The 18,623-nt window shown below is 44.0% G+C and overlaps 3 protein-coding genes across 21 annotated transcripts in view; 1 reads left to right on the forward strand and 2 right to left on the reverse strand.

Annotated features, from left to right (window-relative positions):
* LOC100547556 (coiled-coil domain-containing protein 134) overlaps nucleotides 1-314 on the reverse strand; it is a 41,180-nt gene extending 40,866 nt beyond the window's left edge. For 9 of the 18 annotated variants that reach the window (XR_014883678.1, XR_014883677.1, XM_085225429.1 and 6 more), the window contains exon 1: nucleotides 143-314. Coding sequence is in view for 15 of the 18 variants with exons in the window: in XM_085225429.1 (XP_085081555.1) it covers nucleotides 143-259 (117 nt within the window). In the remaining 3 variants the exon portion in view is untranslated. Of the gene's footprint in view, nucleotides 1-114 lie in introns of all 18 variants that reach the window. The other 9 variants (XM_085225495.1, XM_085225474.1, XM_085225481.1 and 6 more) reach the window with 3 other exon arrangements.
* On the forward strand, nucleotides 284-3,016 carry SNU13 (small nuclear ribonucleoprotein 13). Its single transcript, XM_085225590.1, has 3 exons — nucleotides 284-440; nucleotides 1,021-1,141; nucleotides 2,055-3,016. Exons 1-3 carry the CDS (start codon nucleotides 438-440, stop codon nucleotides 2,315-2,317), a joined length of 387 nt encoding a protein of 128 aa, XP_085081716.1. The 5' UTR covers nucleotides 284-437; the 3' UTR covers nucleotides 2,318-3,016.
* Nucleotides 3,017-5,332: 2,316 nt separating this feature from the next.
* On the reverse strand, nucleotides 5,333-18,590 carry XRCC6 (X-ray repair cross complementing 6). Of its 2 annotated transcripts, XM_003202301.5 has the most exons (12): nucleotides 18,400-18,589; nucleotides 18,187-18,302; nucleotides 17,887-18,025; nucleotides 15,115-15,369; nucleotides 12,807-12,990; nucleotides 11,270-11,456; nucleotides 9,880-10,048; nucleotides 9,151-9,312; nucleotides 8,780-8,909; nucleotides 7,445-7,545; nucleotides 6,384-6,497; nucleotides 5,333-5,808 (listed from the first exon to the last, which is right to left on the reverse strand). In XM_003202301.5, exons 1-12 carry the CDS (start codon nucleotides 18,488-18,490, stop codon nucleotides 5,612-5,614), a joined length of 1,845 nt encoding a protein of 614 aa, XP_003202349.1. In that variant the 5' UTR covers nucleotides 18,491-18,589; the 3' UTR covers nucleotides 5,333-5,611. The 2 variants fall into 2 exon arrangements, with proteins under 2 accessions (XP_003202349.1, XP_031410114.1); XM_031554254.2 differs by lacking the exons at nucleotides 17,887-18,025; nucleotides 18,187-18,302 and having other exon boundaries at nucleotides 18,400-18,590.
* Between the last annotated feature and the right edge of the window lie 33 nt (nucleotides 18,591-18,623).

Consider the following 18,623-nt stretch of genomic DNA (forward strand, 5'->3'; position numbering starts at 1 on the left):
GGTGGAAGACAACCGTGAGCGCCAGGCCGCCCCAACGCTTATCGCGGCAGTAAAAGCGTCACCCCGCGTGCCCCGAGTCCCTGCCTCAACGCAGGAGCGGGCTGCTTGGGGTACCAAGGCTTAGACGGAAGGGAAGCCCCACCGAGGCTCCGCCATCGCCCAAGGTCTCCACGGCACAGGCGAGACACAGCGGCGGCCGGAACGGCAAGGTCCACCGCGCGCCGTGCCGGTCGCGCAGCCTCTCGCAGCCCGCCGCCATGGCCCCACGGCCGCTAGGGCGCGCGGTGGGTAGGGCTCTCGGCGAAGCCCGGCCCGCCTACTTCCCTCCGCCGTGCCCTCAGTTCCGGCGGCGTGCGGCCCGCTGCGCGCAGGAGCGTTGGGCCCCGTGCGTTCTCGCGCCGCGCTGAAAGCTGCACCGCGCCGCCGCCGCCGCCGCCATGGTGAGCGGGGCCGGGGGAGATGCGGGATGTCCGGGGGAGGGGTCCGCTTCCATGCCCAGGCAGGAGGCGGCCGGGCGGGGAGCACGTGGGGGCCGCGCTGCGTGGGGCTGCGCCGAGGGGCATCTAGGGGTGGGTTGTGGGCTGATGTACGTGATATACGTATGCGTAGGTGCCTGAAAGGAGGTTGTGGCGAGGTGCGGGCAGCCTCTTCTTCCAGATAGTAGCTATAGGATGAGAGGTGATTGCCTCAAGTTGCGCCAAGGAACATTAAGGTTAGGTATCAGGAAGCATTTATAAGGAGTGGTGCTGCGGTGGCACGGGCTGCCCAGGGAGATGGTGGGGTCGCCGATCTTGGAGGTGTTCCAGGGCCGTGTGGATGTGGCACTGAGGGACGTGGTCAGTGTGCATGGTGGGGGTGAGCTGAAGGTTGGGCTGGGTGATCCTGGAGCACTTTTTCAACCATAGGGATTCTGTGATGCACTACACGTGGTGGACTTGCTGCATCTCTAATGTCCCATGGAACAAACTCCTTTGCCCCTGATATACCACTCTCCCATCTTTTCCTTTCTCCTGTTTCTAGAGTGAGGCAGAGGTGAACCCCAAAGCTTACCCACTGGCTGACGCACAGCTCACCAAGACACTGCTGGACCTCGTGCAACAGTCCTGCAACTACAAGCAGCTACGCAAAGGAGCCAACGAAGGTGGGACCAGCAAGGCATGCTGGGAATGCCGTGGGAAGCTGTGGCTGGAGATTGTATTTTTTTCTCCAGCTGTGAGCCGTGGATATTATATAGCTCTGGCTGTCATGAGTATCCCTCTCTTTCCTCCTCCTAGATGCTCGGACTGTGTTCCTGGTGCATGTACTGTGATCATTTGTGATGTGGCAATGGGATGACTAGGTGCCTTGCCAGCTTAAAATCATAAGATAACTGGGGTTTGAGGGGAGCTCTGTAGCGCAGTCCGCTCAGAGAATGGCACCTTTCACAGCTGGATCAAGCTGCTCAGGGCTTTATCTGCTTAAGCTTTATTTGAAAAAAAACAAACAAAAAAACCTTAAGCATGGAAACTCCACAGTGTCTCCTGTGGCTTAAACTGCTCTCACACCAGAACAGTCAAAGTCTACAACTTGTCCTTTATACTGTGCGCTCATGGGGATAACCTGGCTCCATCCTTTCTGCAGTCTCCTTGGAGTGGCAGAAGGCAGCAGTTATTCTCCTCCATCCCACCTTGGCTGGTTCTTCTCCAGTATGCACAGATTCAGCTCTCTTGGTCTCATCTATGGAGTGCACCAGCTGCTAACCCTGTGCTGGCCTCACTCCTTTGTGAATCTCTCAAGGTGTGGAGCTGGGTGCGGTAGTCTAGATGTGACCCTCTGAATAATCCCTCCCTGGGACCTGCTGTTGGCACTCAAGGGTCAGCCTTCTTCCTCTCATGGGTGCGCTGCTGACTGCAAATTGTTCATTTTGGACTTGGAGCTGTGCTATTACATGGCCCTGTAGCTATAACAGTATTCTTTGGCCTGCCTTCTTGCTCATGCTGACTTCAGCATCTTTTAATGTTGTTCATGCAATGCGCTTCATGGAACGTAGACTTACTTTTAGTTTCTTTTTACAGCCACCAAAACACTGAACCGAGGAATAGCAGAGTTCATTGTGATGGCTGCCGATGCTGAACCGTTGGAGATCATCCTGCACCTCCCTCTTCTCTGCGAGGACAAGAATGTTCCTTATGTGTTCGTGCGCTCCAAGCAGGCCCTGGGCCGGGCGTGTGGGGTTTCCCGGCCTGTCATCGCCTGCTCCATCACTATCAAGGAGGGATCGCAGCTAAAGCCTCAGATCCAGTCTGTACAGCAAGCTATAGAGAGACTGTTGGTCTGAGCGCCCATGAGTTTGAGTGTGTGTGGAATGGGTAATGGTGAAGTCAGGGGGAATAATGTCTAGCTTTAGTTGATGACATTATAGTTTTGATATCAATGTTCCATTTCAAAAATCACATTTTTGTTCAATAGTGGCTTAATTCTTAAAGTGTCTCTGCCTCTTCTCCCCTCCCTTTTTCTATTATTCCACTCCAACACCCATTCTTGTTGTATTACTTCTTGAAAAGTGATAGTACAACTGTATTACTGCTTGACATTTAAAAGAAAAAAAAAAAAAAAATCCCCGCCTATCTCCACATCTGCCTGCTCAGGGCTTTTGTAACCTACCCACTAGCTTCCTAATACTTCAGCGTCTAACAGGTGTATCTCTCTGTTTCAGAATGGTTTACTCCATGGGGGAATAAGGTATGTTGGTTCCGCAGCACAATGCGTGTATTTGGGCTGCAGGAGTTGTTGCTTTGAAGTGAAGCAGCATAGACCAAGCATAGGACTGTGGCTACTGTGTAGCAGCTGGTAGAGCCAGGATCAGTACACATAGCACAACTCTTCCTTCAGATCAGGCTAGAGACTTCTCTAAGAGGTATATAGGGAGCTGAAGTCGTACGGCAGTGCACAAGGGGAAATCTCTAATTTCACTTATTTTTAAATGCTGGTTGTTTTTTTTTTTAAAAAAGAAAATAAAATTACTGACAAATCTAAATACAGGAACGTCCAGAATTGTCATTCCCTCGGGAAAGCACTTGCTAACTGAAGTGTTCTACTTTTCAAGCTGAACTGCTCAGAGATAGCCTAAAGGCCATCATGGTGTAGTAGATCAATATTCCCTCAGTTTTCTTTGCATGGATTGCAACAATGATCTGCAAAGTTTGGGCTTCTTAAGACATTTAAATACAAAACATATTCTTGGGTAGAGAGCAGCTTGCTATGTCTGATAAGTACTGTACATCTGGCCAAAAACTGTAAAAATGATCTCACGCTTTTAGAGAAGCTACTGCACTATAGTTATGTGCCTGAAGATCAGCCCTTTAAGTCGTAGCCAAGACAACAGTGGACAAAGTGATTTCTCAGATAAAACAACCTATGACTCAAGAAGGTCACATAATTTCATGATCTTGAAAAGCATGAACGCACCACCAGCATTCTGGATCTGGTGTGGTTTTATGGAGCTAGCTGTAGTTCAGTGCATGTTGTGTTACAAATCATAATTCTGTTTTGAGCAGAAATGCAAACTTCTGCATTGGAGTGGATCATACCAAATTTGTCTTGTGCAGGATGCCTGGACTTAACAGCTGGAAGCTTATCCCCAGCATTTTGTCTCCTTGTGTGGCTGCCCAGCTCAGCTGTGCCTCCCACCTTTCCAAGGCAGAAAGGAAAACTAGAGTGGAAAGACCAATAGGTACAACAGCAGAAGGGAAAATAAGTTGTGTAACATTCTCACAGTGGTACCAACTGCATACCTTTTATTAAGTATATCTGAAGCAGATGAAAGCAGCTCACGCAAGACTTAAGACAAATTGTACCTTTTTGTAAAGGGCTGATAAATTCATCTTAGCAAGAATATTACTGTCATGTATACAAAGATCTCAGAACCCTGTTGTTTGTACAAATTTTGGAAAGCCTGCTGTTCCATCTACCAGTTCTGATCTCTGAGCTAGTCATTTAAAACCACAGTTTGCCCTATCTGTATCGTGCCAAGACAGCTAATGTAAAACAAAGCACATACGAAACAGAAATAAAGGATTCTAGAGTAAATAAAGCTAATTTTCTGCTTTGAAGCCTTCCATCGCCATTCCTGGTAAACTTATGCTTAATGCAATAGCCTGCTTTAAAAAGAAGAAAGGGAGATGTAATAACCTAGAAGAAACATAATTATCTAAAGCCTGGAACATACTGTGCCTGGGGGTTAGCAAGCCAAGACAGAAGCTAACAAGGGCATCCAGGATAGGAAAACTCACAAAATTAAGGTAGTCTCATTATTATATTGCACTCAATTCAGGCCTTGCTAAGACAAGCATTTACAGTAACTTCTCCACCTAAGGGCAAAAAGAATTTATTGCTTAGACATTCTTTATTAATACCTATCAATCATAATGCAAGCAGATTGAAAGTAAGACATGAGTTTCAATCTGCAGGGCTCAGTATGTTAGCTGCTCTTTCGAAGCACTGCAGGTGGAAGTGGGCAGTGTAATGGTACAGCTAGAGTGGTTGCAGTTCTCAGGCTGTTTTCAGCTGGCTCCCAATACATATTCTGCGCTCACAGCACAGCCATGACCTTAATATACAACTTAACTCTTCAGTAAGTTGCCTAATGGAGTGTGCCAAACGGGAATCTGCTGAATGCAAACACCGTGCAGACCAAAATACCTCATGTATTCCACGACTGCATTCAGTGCTAAGTTACAGTTCAGCTAGCCACTAAGTTATCATTTTAACTCATCTTGTGCTGCAACACAAGTGGGACATCCCAAGGATGAAAGTTTAAAAAACAAGACGTAGAACCCCAGATGCAGCTTCATCAGTATGATTTAAAAAATACTCTGAGTAACAATCAAGGGTTACTCTCCACAATCTGCTACTTTTGAGCACAGGTTTTGGCACAGGAACTTGTATAATACTCTGACTCGTACTCACTACAGAGGTAGAAAAGCACTATGCCATCTCAGTAATTTACCTTGGATAAGTGCTTGCAGTTTTCCACGGAACATGACTTTTTTTCTTCTTTACCATTTAAAAAAGGAAGACCTGGCTCAGCAGCTCTATGAAGTGTTGCTCCTGATCACTAGTAATGATTCTCTCTTTTGTGATCTGCTAGTAATCTGTATAACACCGATGGGGGAAAAGAACACAATTTGATGATAAGCACTGATGCTGGCAGCAAAGTAAACCCCTGTGTTTACATCCTCTGTTGGCAGACAGACTTGATCTGCCGCATGTGTTCATGTGGTGTCACACAAATGATCTGCTTTTTATTTAAGTGAATTTTGCTGTCTTCGTGATGAAAAGATGCTACAGCTGGTGGTGCAAAGAAAAAAGTCCAAAATAACTTTATTAAAAAACCAGAAAGGCACTACTGTGATCTGTGAGCAACCTGAGTTAGCAGGACATTTAATTCTGCTACTGTGAACAGTATCTGAGTTTGCAGAAATGTTCAAAAACTACAAGTCGGAAGTTTCTCCAGTGCTAGATTCAGCAACCATTGCTTCTCCTCTGTGGCAAGATTAAGCAAACTCACAATTCAAGTACAACAACCGCAACTTTAAGCAAGTGGAAGTCAACCATGGCCTTCCATTCCTGCTTAGCGCCCACTGAAGTATTCAGTCAGTGCATCTATGAGCTCCTGCTTCTTCCCCCCGCTCCTCAGCCTGTAATGCCTGCACATATCCTTCAGAGCAGAGACAGTGAGCTTGCCCAGAGTGCCATTCTGCACGTAACTCCTCAGTGAATCTTCTGAGATTTCTGTCTTGGGCTTCTTTTCTGCTTGACCATCACCAGCTGGAAAGACAAATTTTATATCACCATTATTTTCAAAATTTTCACAACTGAAAGACATCAGCATTTCTTATACATACCAAGTTAATAGCCATTAGAATGATATTTTAATGGCCATCTACATACTCACTCACTCAGTGTTTTTTCTAAAGTAGGTGTCAATATGTAAACTATCCGGTATTTCACTTATAGCAGTGATCTCAAACTCAAGGACAAAACTCTGTGTTCACATAGGGAATTCAGCTGACACTCCTGCTTTATGCACAGTTTTGCACTTTCCCAAACCACAGCTGGACCTGAGCATTACTTTGACACTTATTCCCCAAAATGGTCATCTTGCACTTGCAAAATTGTCCATGCATAAAAGTCTGCTTCCTCACCCAGCATACAGACTGAAGGCATGAATTTCTTTTATACCACTCTAGGTTTTCACTAGGCAGTTTCTCATTCTAGCAGTTCTCCAGCTTGATACCACAGTATTCTCTGCTCCCTGTGAATCACTGAAAACCGAAAATGCAGAAGCCTCAACTGAAAATAATACAGACACCGTGTTGTGTATCTGCACTGCCTTTACTTGCCTTGTTTTCGCTTTGCAGCCTTCCCTTCAGGGTTGTAGTCAGGAGGATAAACCAGCTGCTTGAACTCCTCCACCAGGTTGCCCAGCCTGCGGCTCATCTCTTCAGTCTTCGGCACTGGCAAAAGAGAAAGATTTGTCCCCTCAAGAAAAGCAAATTGCCCGATACAATTTTCCTTCTGTAAAAGCAACCATGCCAGCATCTTGCAAACATGCAAAATGCAAAGAGCTTTGTTACGATAATCACAAATGAGAAATTCACAGCTCTTGATAACATCAAGGATTTGTGTTATACATACGCACATATCCCTGAACTGTTAAATATATACATGGAACAAAACTTAGATGGTAGAAGTGATAGAGAAGATCTTGTTGGTGGCACTGCTAGCTAGGTCTAATCTTGGACGTTTAAAATGCAACAGTTTATTACCTAAGATTACAAATAGATTGAGGCAGAACTTGTTTCTGTCATGTATTTGTACAATATCTAGCAGAGGGTCCCAGATTATTGGTTAGATATCACTTCATAGGAAATAAGCAGCTTCTCTAACACTATTCCTAGATTAGATTAGAACAAAATTTAAAACCAAACCAAATAAAACTTTTCCTTCAGGAGTAGGTTTGTAGCCTTTGATAGGTGTTCTGAGAAATTGTCACAGCCACCAGGTGGCAACATTGCCTCCTGGCAGAACAATTCTGTAAGGAGCTCTGCCTCCTCATCAGGTTGGAATACTATTAGACTCTTGAAGACAGGAATTGCAGAGAAAATGTTTGTCGTCAAAAGAAAAGAAAAAAAAAAGATGGAGGAAGGAAAGGGGAATTAAATTTCAGTTTTGGAGTGTAAAGTGAAAATTTTTCCTTTCTCCTTTTTGCTGACAGTGTAAGAAATTAAGGTTTTTGTATTTCAGAATAGAAACATCCATAATTCTGCATCTTGGAACACAACACCACTAAAACATTCTTTTAAAAGGCATTTGGTTTTGTAGCACCAAAACTCTGACTTAGAATAGACAAAGTCAGGAGTCCTCAAACCCACCCTCCCCCACATCTACCAGTAATTCTCACTTGTAAGATCCTCAGCTTGTTCTGGTTCCAGCATATCCAGCGCCAAAGCCTCCAGATTCCTGAAGTGCTGCTGCAAAACTGGGTTCTCAAAGCTGTCAGTCCTGTCAAGAATTCCCCAGATTTTCAGTGCATGCTGCCAGGAATCTAAGACATAAGATCTGCCACCAGTCTATTTCAAAGTCAAACTTCCCTCTTTCCCACAAATCAATCCACCTCACCAGAAGAATCACGTATTCTCTTTTCAGTTTACCTGCTGAGTCACCATCCTGTCATGTATACCAAATGTGTTAGGTAGCTGTGGGAGACTTAGAAAGCTATATGAGATAAATAGAGAGACTGGCATTCTGCACTACTGTGCTACTTTCTACATACAACTTTTTATGTCCCACTTATTTTAAAGTCCCATAGAAGTCCCCCTCCTGAAATTTATCCTGGTTATGACAAAAAAGGCCCAGCTATTCTCTCTAGCACACGCTCATTTGAAAGATCCAGGCCTGATCTGCAATAGATTGGCAAAATAAAATGTGATATCTGCAACAAATTACAACAACTCAGAAACCAAGAGCAATACTATGAAGAATTCCAGAACATGCTACATAAAGCAGATGATGCCTGGTCATTTCAGAATGATTGAGAAATAAGTTTGCACAAGATTAATGCAAAGGGAAGCAATTTGCTTGTGCAAATCATTGTCTCTTGAAGGTTTCCTCACTGAATGCATTTTATGTGTGTGCCTGCAGCAATGACACTGTGAGGTAAGGGACACATTTGTGTTTGGGAGACAAAGTGTTCTCCCACACCTGAGGTATACTTTAAGCCCTTGAGTAAAAATGTATGTGTAGCTTCTATATGCAGGACACTGCATTGTGAAATGGAGGAGCAAGGCTTGCTGAGTTATCTAAACTAATAATTGACACATCCCTAATATTTAAAAAAGAACAAAAATATTCACATGGTGATGCTTGACCATATCATGGAACAGAATCCAGATCAAAGCTAAAGACCACTTCAAAGTCTTACATCTACTGCAATCACAACCTTTAAGGCGCTCTGCTCGGCCGCCAAGTATGGATCATTAAGCAGTTGATTGGAAAACAATCAATGTATTTATAACTATGGCTTCCTAGAACATTTACTGTAGACTTGCTGAAGAATGCCAGAGCCTATTAAACTAGTAGCTATGAAGCAACATCCCAATTAAAGCTATTTAGTCAATACATGCATCAAAATCTCATCTTGTGGACAATACGGCTGAAAAATGTGTGCAGTAAAGAAAGCAATAATGTTGAGCTTCCTTCCCTACGTGCATCCCACACACTGTTTATCTCCATGTACCTGTATTTGAAGCGGAGTTTTTGAATGATCTCCTTCATTTTATCCACCTGTTCTCGATTGGCTGGTACCTTTTCTGTAAAATCAACGTTCCGTTTATCGTCTGCATATGGTAGGAAAATGATGTGGAAACCTAATACACAGGACAGAGAGAGCAAGAGAACCATGGCCTCAAAATCTGAATTTAGGGGAAAAAGCAAGATTATCAGATAGGTCTGATGACACCCCAGACCAGCTTGTTATTTTGCCCTATGCAGCACAATCAGTAATACCTCCCAGTACCTACAAGGGGACAGTATTTGAAACATAGCAAATGTGATGCTGACTGCACCCAACAAAGCAGTCAGAGGGAAAGGCAACATCTCTCCCCATACCTGGAGGAGCTATCTGCACTTTCTGCTCATCCAACTCTTCCTCCTGAGGAACCAGGGCCACAAAGCGAGGGGGAGTATTCCGGCGGGCGATGTATCTGCACAGTGCCATCACCTCTTTCTCCAAGCACTTCATCAACAAGGCATTAAACAGAGTTGTACTGCCTGCGAAGTAAAGACTGCACTGGTCAGATTGACAGATTTGCTCCTTTGTTCCAGAATGTAACGCCAGACATTACAGATTTGATGCTGTGACTTCTTTGCAATACTCGCACTATTTCCGATGTTAAAAAAACAACTGTTGGAAGATGGAAATCTCTACAATGCCATTATCTCTCCTGACCAGAACAGTGTGAGTTCTGGGCAAAGAACTAAAATCACTAATGCTTGAGAAATGAAGCAAGGTTGAAAACTGGAAACACGTATCTCCAAAGCATCTCTCTGGTATGGTGGAACACAGGAATAGCAGCACACCGTAGGACCTTTTCCAAAAGCAACAAATTAATAATTCAGATTGCAATATTCTTCCCTGCCCAATCAGCTCTCCTCTGCTGAAGAAAACAAAAATAACTGCAACTGAGAGGGGCAGTAATACTTATTTCTATACATTTTAATATTGGCATGTTCTTAAGTTAGACAAAGATTTTAGACTCAGTCACCACTCCAATAATTTATGGAACAGGTGGTTACCCTAATGCAAGGTGTGAATCTTCTCTTGCTACCTGTGCTTACCAGTTACTAGGGACTCTTCAGGATATATGAACTGGGAGGGCCTGATATGGTGGTGCTGTTTTAGCATTGAAAGTGGTTTGAAGCCAATCAGAAACAAGCCCGGAGAATCAAACCGTTTCACTTCTTCGGTTTCCTCTTTCTCCATCACAATCTGGCGGCTTCCATATGTCTAAATTAGAAGGAGACAGAGAAGAACAGGTAGTTCTGATGCTAGCAGAAGAAAAACTGGATGAGACAGGTAAAGAAGGGAAGGCAACTGCTGTCTTCCACTACTGGAAAGGCAGTTATAGACAAAACAGGGCGAATTCTCCTCATCGGGGCACACTTAAAATTGTTGGTCATAGTCTGCAACCACTGTCCCAGGGGAAATTTGGACTGAACATTAGAAAAATGCAATTTCCTAAGCCAGTGGTTGAGCCCTGGCACAGAGAGACTGTCACATCTCATCCTTGCAGTTACTCAGAGCTGGCCCAAACAAGCCCTGAATAACCTGATGCAGTTTTGTGAGTCTTGCTCTGCACTGTTGGAGCAGATACTTCCAGAGATCCTGACCAAACCGTGGCTCTAAACTTGCTTTAGCAGACAAACATCAGCTACTCATTCCTGACAAAAACAGAAACCAAAAAGCAATGCTTTTGAAGCATCATTCATATATCATAAAAATGAAAACATTATAGTCAACCTCCAGAAGTTAGACATGTAAGGTCTTACTGCTCAGCTCTCTGCTCATCTGTATTTTATTTCAAAAAATTACTGTTCAGTATAAATAAAAATAACAATCAATCTTAGAGTACAATTTCATGAGCCTTTTGCATGGAAGGAAACAAAGTGCACTTGTGCCAATACATTTAGCAACTGCCTATTCTATTTTGAAGTAAGGCTGTGCCTGAGCAGAGAGGAAAAAGCATTCAATCTACATCAGACTAACTATCAAGCAGGAAGACAAAGCAAAGAATAAAAAAAAACATAAAGAATAAAGCTGCTGTGCTCCTTTTTTTTCTTTGGAAAAGAACAACCCCTCTGTGATTTACATTTGTATGTTTAATAAAGTGGTCAAAATTTGTTCCTAATGACTCAAGAGATACTACCAACAGCGCAGCACAAGGCTCTGACAACCCAGTGCTGCCTTACAGAAAGAAATGACCTGTGCTCCTGGACACGCTACCACCAGCAGCTCTGCTTTCCCTGGAGTATCACACCACAGAAACAACCCACTCTCTCTCTGCACAGCTTACAAAATGACTGCACTAACCCAAAGAGCATACAGATGTAAATACTCCCCTATCTCATCCTGAAAGAAATATAAACAAAAGCAGTAAAAGGTTGAGCTTCTCCCCACCACCACCACCCCAAAATCACAGAGTGAGAAGGCACACAACCACTACATTACCTGAGCCTTTTTTGTATCACTAGGCAGAAGCAAACTGCCTGTTTTTCCATTAAACACTCTTGTTTTTGTTTTAACAGGTTCATTAGTTTCCCGATAAAGTTTCACTGGATATGGCTTGTAAGCTTTTTGAATAAGGTTGTAAACACCAACAGAGAAAGACAGATCTTTGTTCAAATACAGATTTAACCTGTGTAAAAAGAAGCAGAAGGCAGACTTGAGACTTCTGAAGGATCACTTTTGCAAAAAAAAAAAAAAAAAAAAGTCATCTTCCCATATAACTTATTTTCTCCAATCTCCTTTATCTTCCCTCCCCTAAAATCACAGGTGTAACTGAAACATTACTTGCTTCATAATTTCAATCACATATAAACATTCTTGGAATTAATTACATCACTTCTGGTCATAAAGACTAGTTAAGCACAGTTAATGTAACATATTTCTTCCACGTTTTTCGCTTGGAAGGGCAGCTACACCCAGATAGAGCACAGCACAAGTTTATGGTTGGGCATCTCACTTTTGCTTAACACAGCGTCACCTATGAATTCACACACCTGCTCCAGCAGAGAGTAAAACTCCCCAAAAGAACACCATCAAGACAAACAATACCATGATAAAAAATCCAAACTTTGACAAAAATTCGTAAGAAAAAGTTTAAAATTGGAGGCAGTCGTCAAGTTCTGAGTGCAGAATGGTGGATTACAGTGAATGTTATTTGCTCTCATCTCAAAGATATCACTGGCAAGGATTCTTCCTCCTCAGGTATTAGAAAACTTGAGGAACATTCTCAGAAGAGGAAAATAAAGTTGCAAACAGGACAATGCCAGTGACAACAGCTGAAGTTGGATTTTTTTTTTTTCATATATTGTAAAAAACATCAGGCTGCAAAGGTCATTCATTTACTGTGAACCCACATCAACCTGTTAAGAATTCATTTGGTAAAAAACAACTGTTATGAAGTAGGTGGTTCCAAAAATACTTTCTATCCGCTCTGTCAAGATCCCTTTAATCTCTCTGTAAGCATTTCTAATCTTTCAGTAGGAGATCAGAAGTATCAAGGCTGTGTGAATCCATACCAAGTGCACAGACATACTGGCCACACGTATCTGTTAAATAATAGGACAGAATACCTACCAGTCACACTGAGATCAACTTTTTCCTAAGTTAACACAAGTAAGCAAAGCCTCCTTTCAATCAGGTTGCACTATAAACTGAACATTTTACACCGTATGTTGCAGACTTCTTCGCAGGTGTTTTACTTTGGCAATGATGTCATTTTTCATGATGATAATTTCTGACCAAGGTTAATAAAGGAGATTCACACGGTGCAAAAAAAGAGATCTACTTTCACTCTCAATTTGTCATCCACCAAGGCCAAATATCCTTGGAAGCTAAGAAGAAACACCAACTCAAACTGAGGAATTAATACTGAAAAATTTAAGCACTGATGCCAATCATTCCAGAAGAAGAAGGTGAGATGCAGTCTAAAAATAACAGCCAGTTGCCTCTGTTGAATGACGTACAACAGCTAGGCACACACCTGACTAAAGCTCGTTTCCTTGCCTCCTTTGCTCGTACTTTCTTCATGAGATGCTCCAGTTTCCCTGACTCATCAGGCTGGATCCCAAGGTCCTCATCCTCTGCTATGTTGATGATGTCCCTGTAGAACAAAGAGATATCGAACCCTCCGAGCTTCTTCAAGTGCATCAAGTCCAGGATAATACCTAGAAACAAAGCAAAAAACAGGACGAGGATCACATAAGCTGCTTTTTTTTACATTGGCATGTTCCTCAGTTTTTTCTGCCTGACCAAAAGTAGCACCAAATTGTCCCATCTGCACCACATAGGGAAGTTTCAAGGGAAAGAAGCAAAAGACTTTCTTCAGCTTCAGTCAAAGCAATGTAGCGTGGAAAATGTTCCCTCCCTAATTAAGAATCTGGACAACTTTGTGCATGAAACAGCTCTGACAAGCTCATACTCTTACTTCAGGCAGAGAGAGAAGAAATGACTTCAACAGTTCCCTTTTCCCAGTGTTAAGGTCTAATGCATCAAGGATGCTTACAGCTTCTACATCTAGAACATATGCTAAATTCCAAAAACAGTGGCTATCTCAGCTGCATAGCTGAACTAACGAAACGTTTGCTCTGCAGTCTCTGAGCTCAGGTTGCTGCTCTTCAGCTAATTCAAAGTGCAATCATTAAAGCAACCTTCCTTTTGCATTGACTTGGTGCTGTTATTTCCCTCTCTAGTGTTATTATTCCCATCCTGGAAAATGGTGGAACAATGAAATAAAGTACACTTTGTTTTCCATGGACAATTCTGATTTATGATAAGAAAATAGAGCAGCCCTAGAAAATAAGTGTTCATAGTTGGAAACCAGTCATCCAACCTGGTTTCCAAAGGTTGCTCCAAAATTAATGCCTCATGTTTATTTCCATGGAAGTTACAACAGATACAAAGAGTACAATTACACTATTTGACAGAGCAAATTCTCAGCTACAAAACACTATTTTTCAACAGTCACCACCATAAACTATGCATTTTTGTCAGCAGTGAACAAGAGTCTGCATGCCACATGTAGAAATCTGTTCACAGCTGCTATGATGGTTGTAACTAGTAAAATGTTGCCCACACAGTCCATCTTTCATCAGCCTGAACAGATGGAAGTCAGAAGGTGCCAAATCTGGACTAATCAGTGGGTGTAGAAGCATAGTTCAGTCAAGACTGATTCATGTTGAAGCCAAGACTGAAATGTGCTTCACAGTCCTCAAAGTGCCAGGGGACATGGCATTACTATGTTGCAAGAGAAAGGCTGTCTTCTCCTCTGGTCTGACTCTGGAAGTTTGAGTTTTCATCTTAGTCAGCAACACGATGCAGCAGTCAGAGTTGATTGTCCAAATTCCCAGAAATACAGAAGGACCACCAGTTTCCTATCCCAAAAGACCACACAACAGTTTACCTGACAGAGACTATATCTTAAACCTTTTCTTCAATGTGAATCCACATGTTGCTGCTCCATGGACTGCCTTTTTTGACTCCAGCTTGTAGTGGTGACACCACGTCTCATCACCAGTAATGATGCAATACAGGAAACTGTTACCTTCAGCCTCTATTGGTTCAACAGGTCTTGATATACTTGCATATGATGTTCCTTCTGTTCCTGTGTGAGCATTCGCGGGACCCAGCTGGCACCAACTTTGCCAACATCGTTGGCAACATCGTTTCCAATTGAAGCTGATATTCAGATCTGTACACAGCTCCCCAGATGTAATCTGACGATTCACAAGGGTGAGATGACTGAGACACTCTTCATTTCATGCTGTGACAGCTGTGCATGGCGTCTGGAACGTGCCTTGTCCTTCACGTTGCTGTCACAACTGCTAAAACGCACCACCCCCTGCCTCTCTGTGCTCACATCCACTGTTTGGTCCCCATAAACATTCTGCAAGTGTTGATGAACGTCAATGGGTGCCTTTTTTTCCACATGGAGGAATTCAATGACACACCTTTTCCTCACGTGCACCTCCATGTCAGACACCATTTTGTCAGACTGCCCCTCTGCTGCCATCTGTCACACAGCAACAAGATGCCACAGAATATCTGTAGGAAGCTTCAATCTCTAAGACCACAGTGCCAACATCCACCTCTGACATCGTGGGCCAACATAATAGAAAGCATTATTTTTGAAATCATCCTCCACAGAAAGCATCAGAAAGTTTCCTTAGTTTTGATAGTTCTATATTTTTTTTCCAGCACAATCTTGCAATGCAGTTAATACCTGCTGCAAGGTCACATCACTTTTATTCTGCCTGAAATTAGAGACTTCTGTTAAAGGGGAGAATACTGACCTGTGTCTCTCAGATCACCAGCTCTGGTCCTGGCCAGCTTGGCCTTAGCATTATCATTGGCATGAGGGTTATCCTCGTTGGTGAAAAGCATGATCCTTTTGTGGCTCAGTCTGACTTGGACATTGCTGAAGAGATTAGAGCAGGCCCAGAGCGCTTCACCCAGTGAATAGTCAGCATTGTGGCCAAAGGACTCACGGAAAAGTAATCGTCCTTCATCTCCCCTGTACTGGTCCAGCTCCAGAATACGCTTTGCACCTATGGGAAATAATAGCATTTGCAAACATCAGAAATTCTGAAAGAAGTATTGCAAACTCTTCTAAAGAAGCACTGAGAGTTTCCTGCAGCTGTTATCTGATTGACATCCTTCAGCAGCTCTACAGTGGTGCCTTTCTACCGCCTGTCTGAGAAAACTGTTTGAGATACACTAACATTTTCAACATTGTAAGCTGGTTATCAGTTGAAAGCACCTGCAAAGGCCAAGAGAACGCAAAGTGACCTAGCGTAAATGTGGGGCACCTTCTGTTGCAGGAAACAGGCAGGGATCAAAGAATCACGCACCCTCTGCATTGAAAGCATAAGTTCTCATTAGGAAACACAGCAGTTGCACCCCCTGCAGAGGAATGGCAGACCACTGTGCCGCCAGCAAAAAGCAACAAGGCTGAAATACATCCTGCATCTCCATGGCAGGTTGGGAAGAGAGAGAACTCCTCCTGCTCCCTTGTGCTGCATGCTTGACAGTATCACTCCAGACGTTGGATTCAGCCCAGATAACCACAAGGGCTCCAGCAATGTTCAGAGCATGTACCAATGGCCTTTTAAAATCCCTATGGATCACTCCAGCCCAAGTATCACTCCTTCTCCCACCCACCTGAAAGTAATTCTCCTGTCTTCTTCTACAACTCTACAAAAGACAATAAGCTTTCATTTTTCAGCTGCTGCAATCTGCAGAGTTTCTTCTTTCATCCTTCACTCAAATTCAATAGCAATCTTGAAATCACACCCAAAAATGTCTTTTTTTGTGCATTTGCTATTTTATTTTCATGCTCAACATTCCTTAAATTAATAGCATTAATTTTCATAATAACTACATAACTAACTATAATGTCTCCCTTCTCCAGAGCACACATCTCTCCAATGACAGTAAATACACTTCCTTTCCCACAACGTCTCCCTTTCAAATTAGCTATCTTTATAAGCAGGACAAAGCTACTACCTCTAATGCAGAGAAAAAGGGCAAACAGGGAAAGAGAAGGAAAAAGGATGAGTGAGAAGCCTAAGATACTGCCAAAGAAGGAAGAAGAACCTAGGGCAGTCTTGTCAGGTCCCACTTGTAATTAGTTCCGAAACTAGGACAAGGCACAGTTCTTGCAGGGGAACCCAGGCTTACCAAAGCATGAGAGCAAGAACACTAACTTGCAGCTCCTAATTAAGAAAATGAAATGAAACCTCCTCCCCAGAGATACAGCCAGTTGACAGAGTTCCCCTACAAGACTCTCAGCTGTCATAGAATTTGTAGCTCCTAACATGTCTTTGTTGCACTCCCCCCGGTATCTTCTCCAATTTACCAACTGGCACTTCTGTTAACAAGCACATTCTGTGTAATCCTAACAAAATAGAAAAGCAAATATCAAGTATTTGTTATGAAAATAAGAGAAAGAACACTCAGTTAACGAATTGTACAACCTGTTCTAACTGACCCTGATTGAGCGTTGGGGTTGGATAAAGATGGCTTCCAGAGGTCTCTTCTAACCTCAGCCATTCTGTGATTCTGTGATATTCTCCATTAGTTGTCATTTCTGGTGCCTTATCAAGACTGAGCCTTATTCTGAAGTGTGGCCAGCACATGATGGGTCTTCAAGAGTTCTGCTGAGACCCTCTTTAAGAGACTGCAAGAGGATGACCACAGTAAAATAGATAAAAAAAATGAAACAGACATAGAAAGGCAATCAGAACCAGGTATAACAGAAAAGGCTAAGCTCCCACAATGTTTTTAAAATTCCTCTACATTACTCAATCATTGAATCATTAAGGTTTTAAAACACTAATAAGACAATTTAGTCTGTCTATAAACCCATCCCCACCATGCGCACTGACCATGTCCTCAGTGCCACAGACACACGGTTCTGGAACACCTCCAGGGACGGTGACTGCACCACCTCCCCGGGCAGCCTTTGCCACTGCAACACTGCTCTTTTAGAGCAGGTTTTTCCTCATAGACAACTTGAACAACCATTCCCCCTCACCCTTTCAGTGTTACCTGGGAGAAGAAGCCAGCCTCACCTCGCTACAGCCTCCTTTCAGGTTGTCATGGAGAGCAATAAGCCTCCTCCAGACTGAACAACCCCAGTTCCCTCAGCTGCTCCCCATCAGAATTGTGCTTCAGACCCCTTGCAGCTCCGTTGCCCTTCTCTGGACACACTCCAGGGCCTCCATGTCTTTCTGGTAGTGAGGGGCCCAGAACTGAACACAGCACTTGAAGTGCAGTCTCATCAGATCTGAGTAAAGAGGGTCAGTCACCTCCCTGCTCCTGCTGGCTGTGCTATTGCTGATACAAGCCAGGATGCCGCTGGCCTTCTTGGCCACCTGGGCACACTGCTGGTTCATGTTCAGATGGCTATCAGCTAACACATCCAGGTCACTCTCTCCTCCCAAAACACATCTCAGAAACAAGAACTTTTCCATTTACTTGACAGCTGTTTTCAGAGAGACCAGTTACTAGCAACACTACACAGATTTCCTCACGCAAATCTTCATACCCCTTTACTCCTCTACCTGGATTGTCCAGCTCCTGAAGGACATAGACATGCTTGAAGCCTGCAGAGTTCTTGTTGTTCTCCGTGCCATAGAACACAACACTTAAGAAATCCTTGTCACTACTAATAATTTTGCTGGTGTACACATTCCGGATGCACTGAAAAGAAAGTACAGGGGTCAAAACGTGAAGAAAACGAGGGGCAGTAACAATACAAAGTGCAGCCTTTGGCAATCAGCGGTTCCGACGGGCAGACTGCAGCAGCTACGTGCTGAAGGCAGAGGGCCCTCGGAGGGCCACAACCGCCCTGCCTTCCTCACCTGCATGGTCATGTCAAAGGGAGTGGCCGCCTCTTCATCCTCGTAGGGCTCGAACATGGCCTTCGAGGCGTCGACCAAGAAAATCAAGCTGTCCCGCCCCGAGAACCTGTGGTCCGCTACGTTGAGGGGGAAAGGCAGCCGCATCAACGCCCGGGGCGCCCGCTGAGGGACCGCAGCCACGAGCTGCCCTCGGCCGAGGGGAAGGTATCTTACCGACAGCCTCCTGTCCCTCCTCCTCCTGCTGCTCGCCGTCCTCCTCCTCGTCCGGCCCGTCGCCACGATAATAGGACACCCAGTCGGCCATGGCCGCTGCCCAGGGAACCGCCGCTCAAAGCTCCCTCAACCTCCGTCGCCACGCGCCGATGGCCGCGGACCGTCACTCATCTGAAATCCCCGCCTCCCTCGCCACTCTAGCCAATGACGAGGCACGAAGGGGC

The sequence above is a fragment of the Meleagris gallopavo genome, chromosome 1, assembly GCF_905368555.1.
Source record: "Meleagris gallopavo chromosome 1, MGAL_WU_HG_1.1, whole genome shotgun sequence".
NCBI lineage: Eukaryota > Metazoa > Chordata > Aves > Galliformes > Phasianidae > Meleagris > Meleagris gallopavo.

Coding starts and splice junctions, on each gene's coding strand:
- SNU13 (XM_085225590.1), top strand. Junction 1,142..2,054: donor ACGCAAAGGAGCCAACGAAG/GTGGGACCAGCA, acceptor TTCTTTTTACAG/CCACCAAAACACTGAACCGA.
- XRCC6 (XM_003202301.5), bottom strand. CDS start 18,490: ATGGCCGACTGGGTGTCCTATTATCGTGGCGACGGGCCGGACGAGGAG. Junction 18,303..18,399: donor GGAGGGACAGGAGGCTGTCG/GTAAGATACCTT, acceptor CCCTCAACGTAG/CGGACCACAGGTTCTCGGGG. Junction 7,546..8,779: donor AAACTCCGCTTCAAATACAG/GTACATGGAGAT, acceptor AATTCTTGACAG/GACTGACAGCTTTGAGAACC.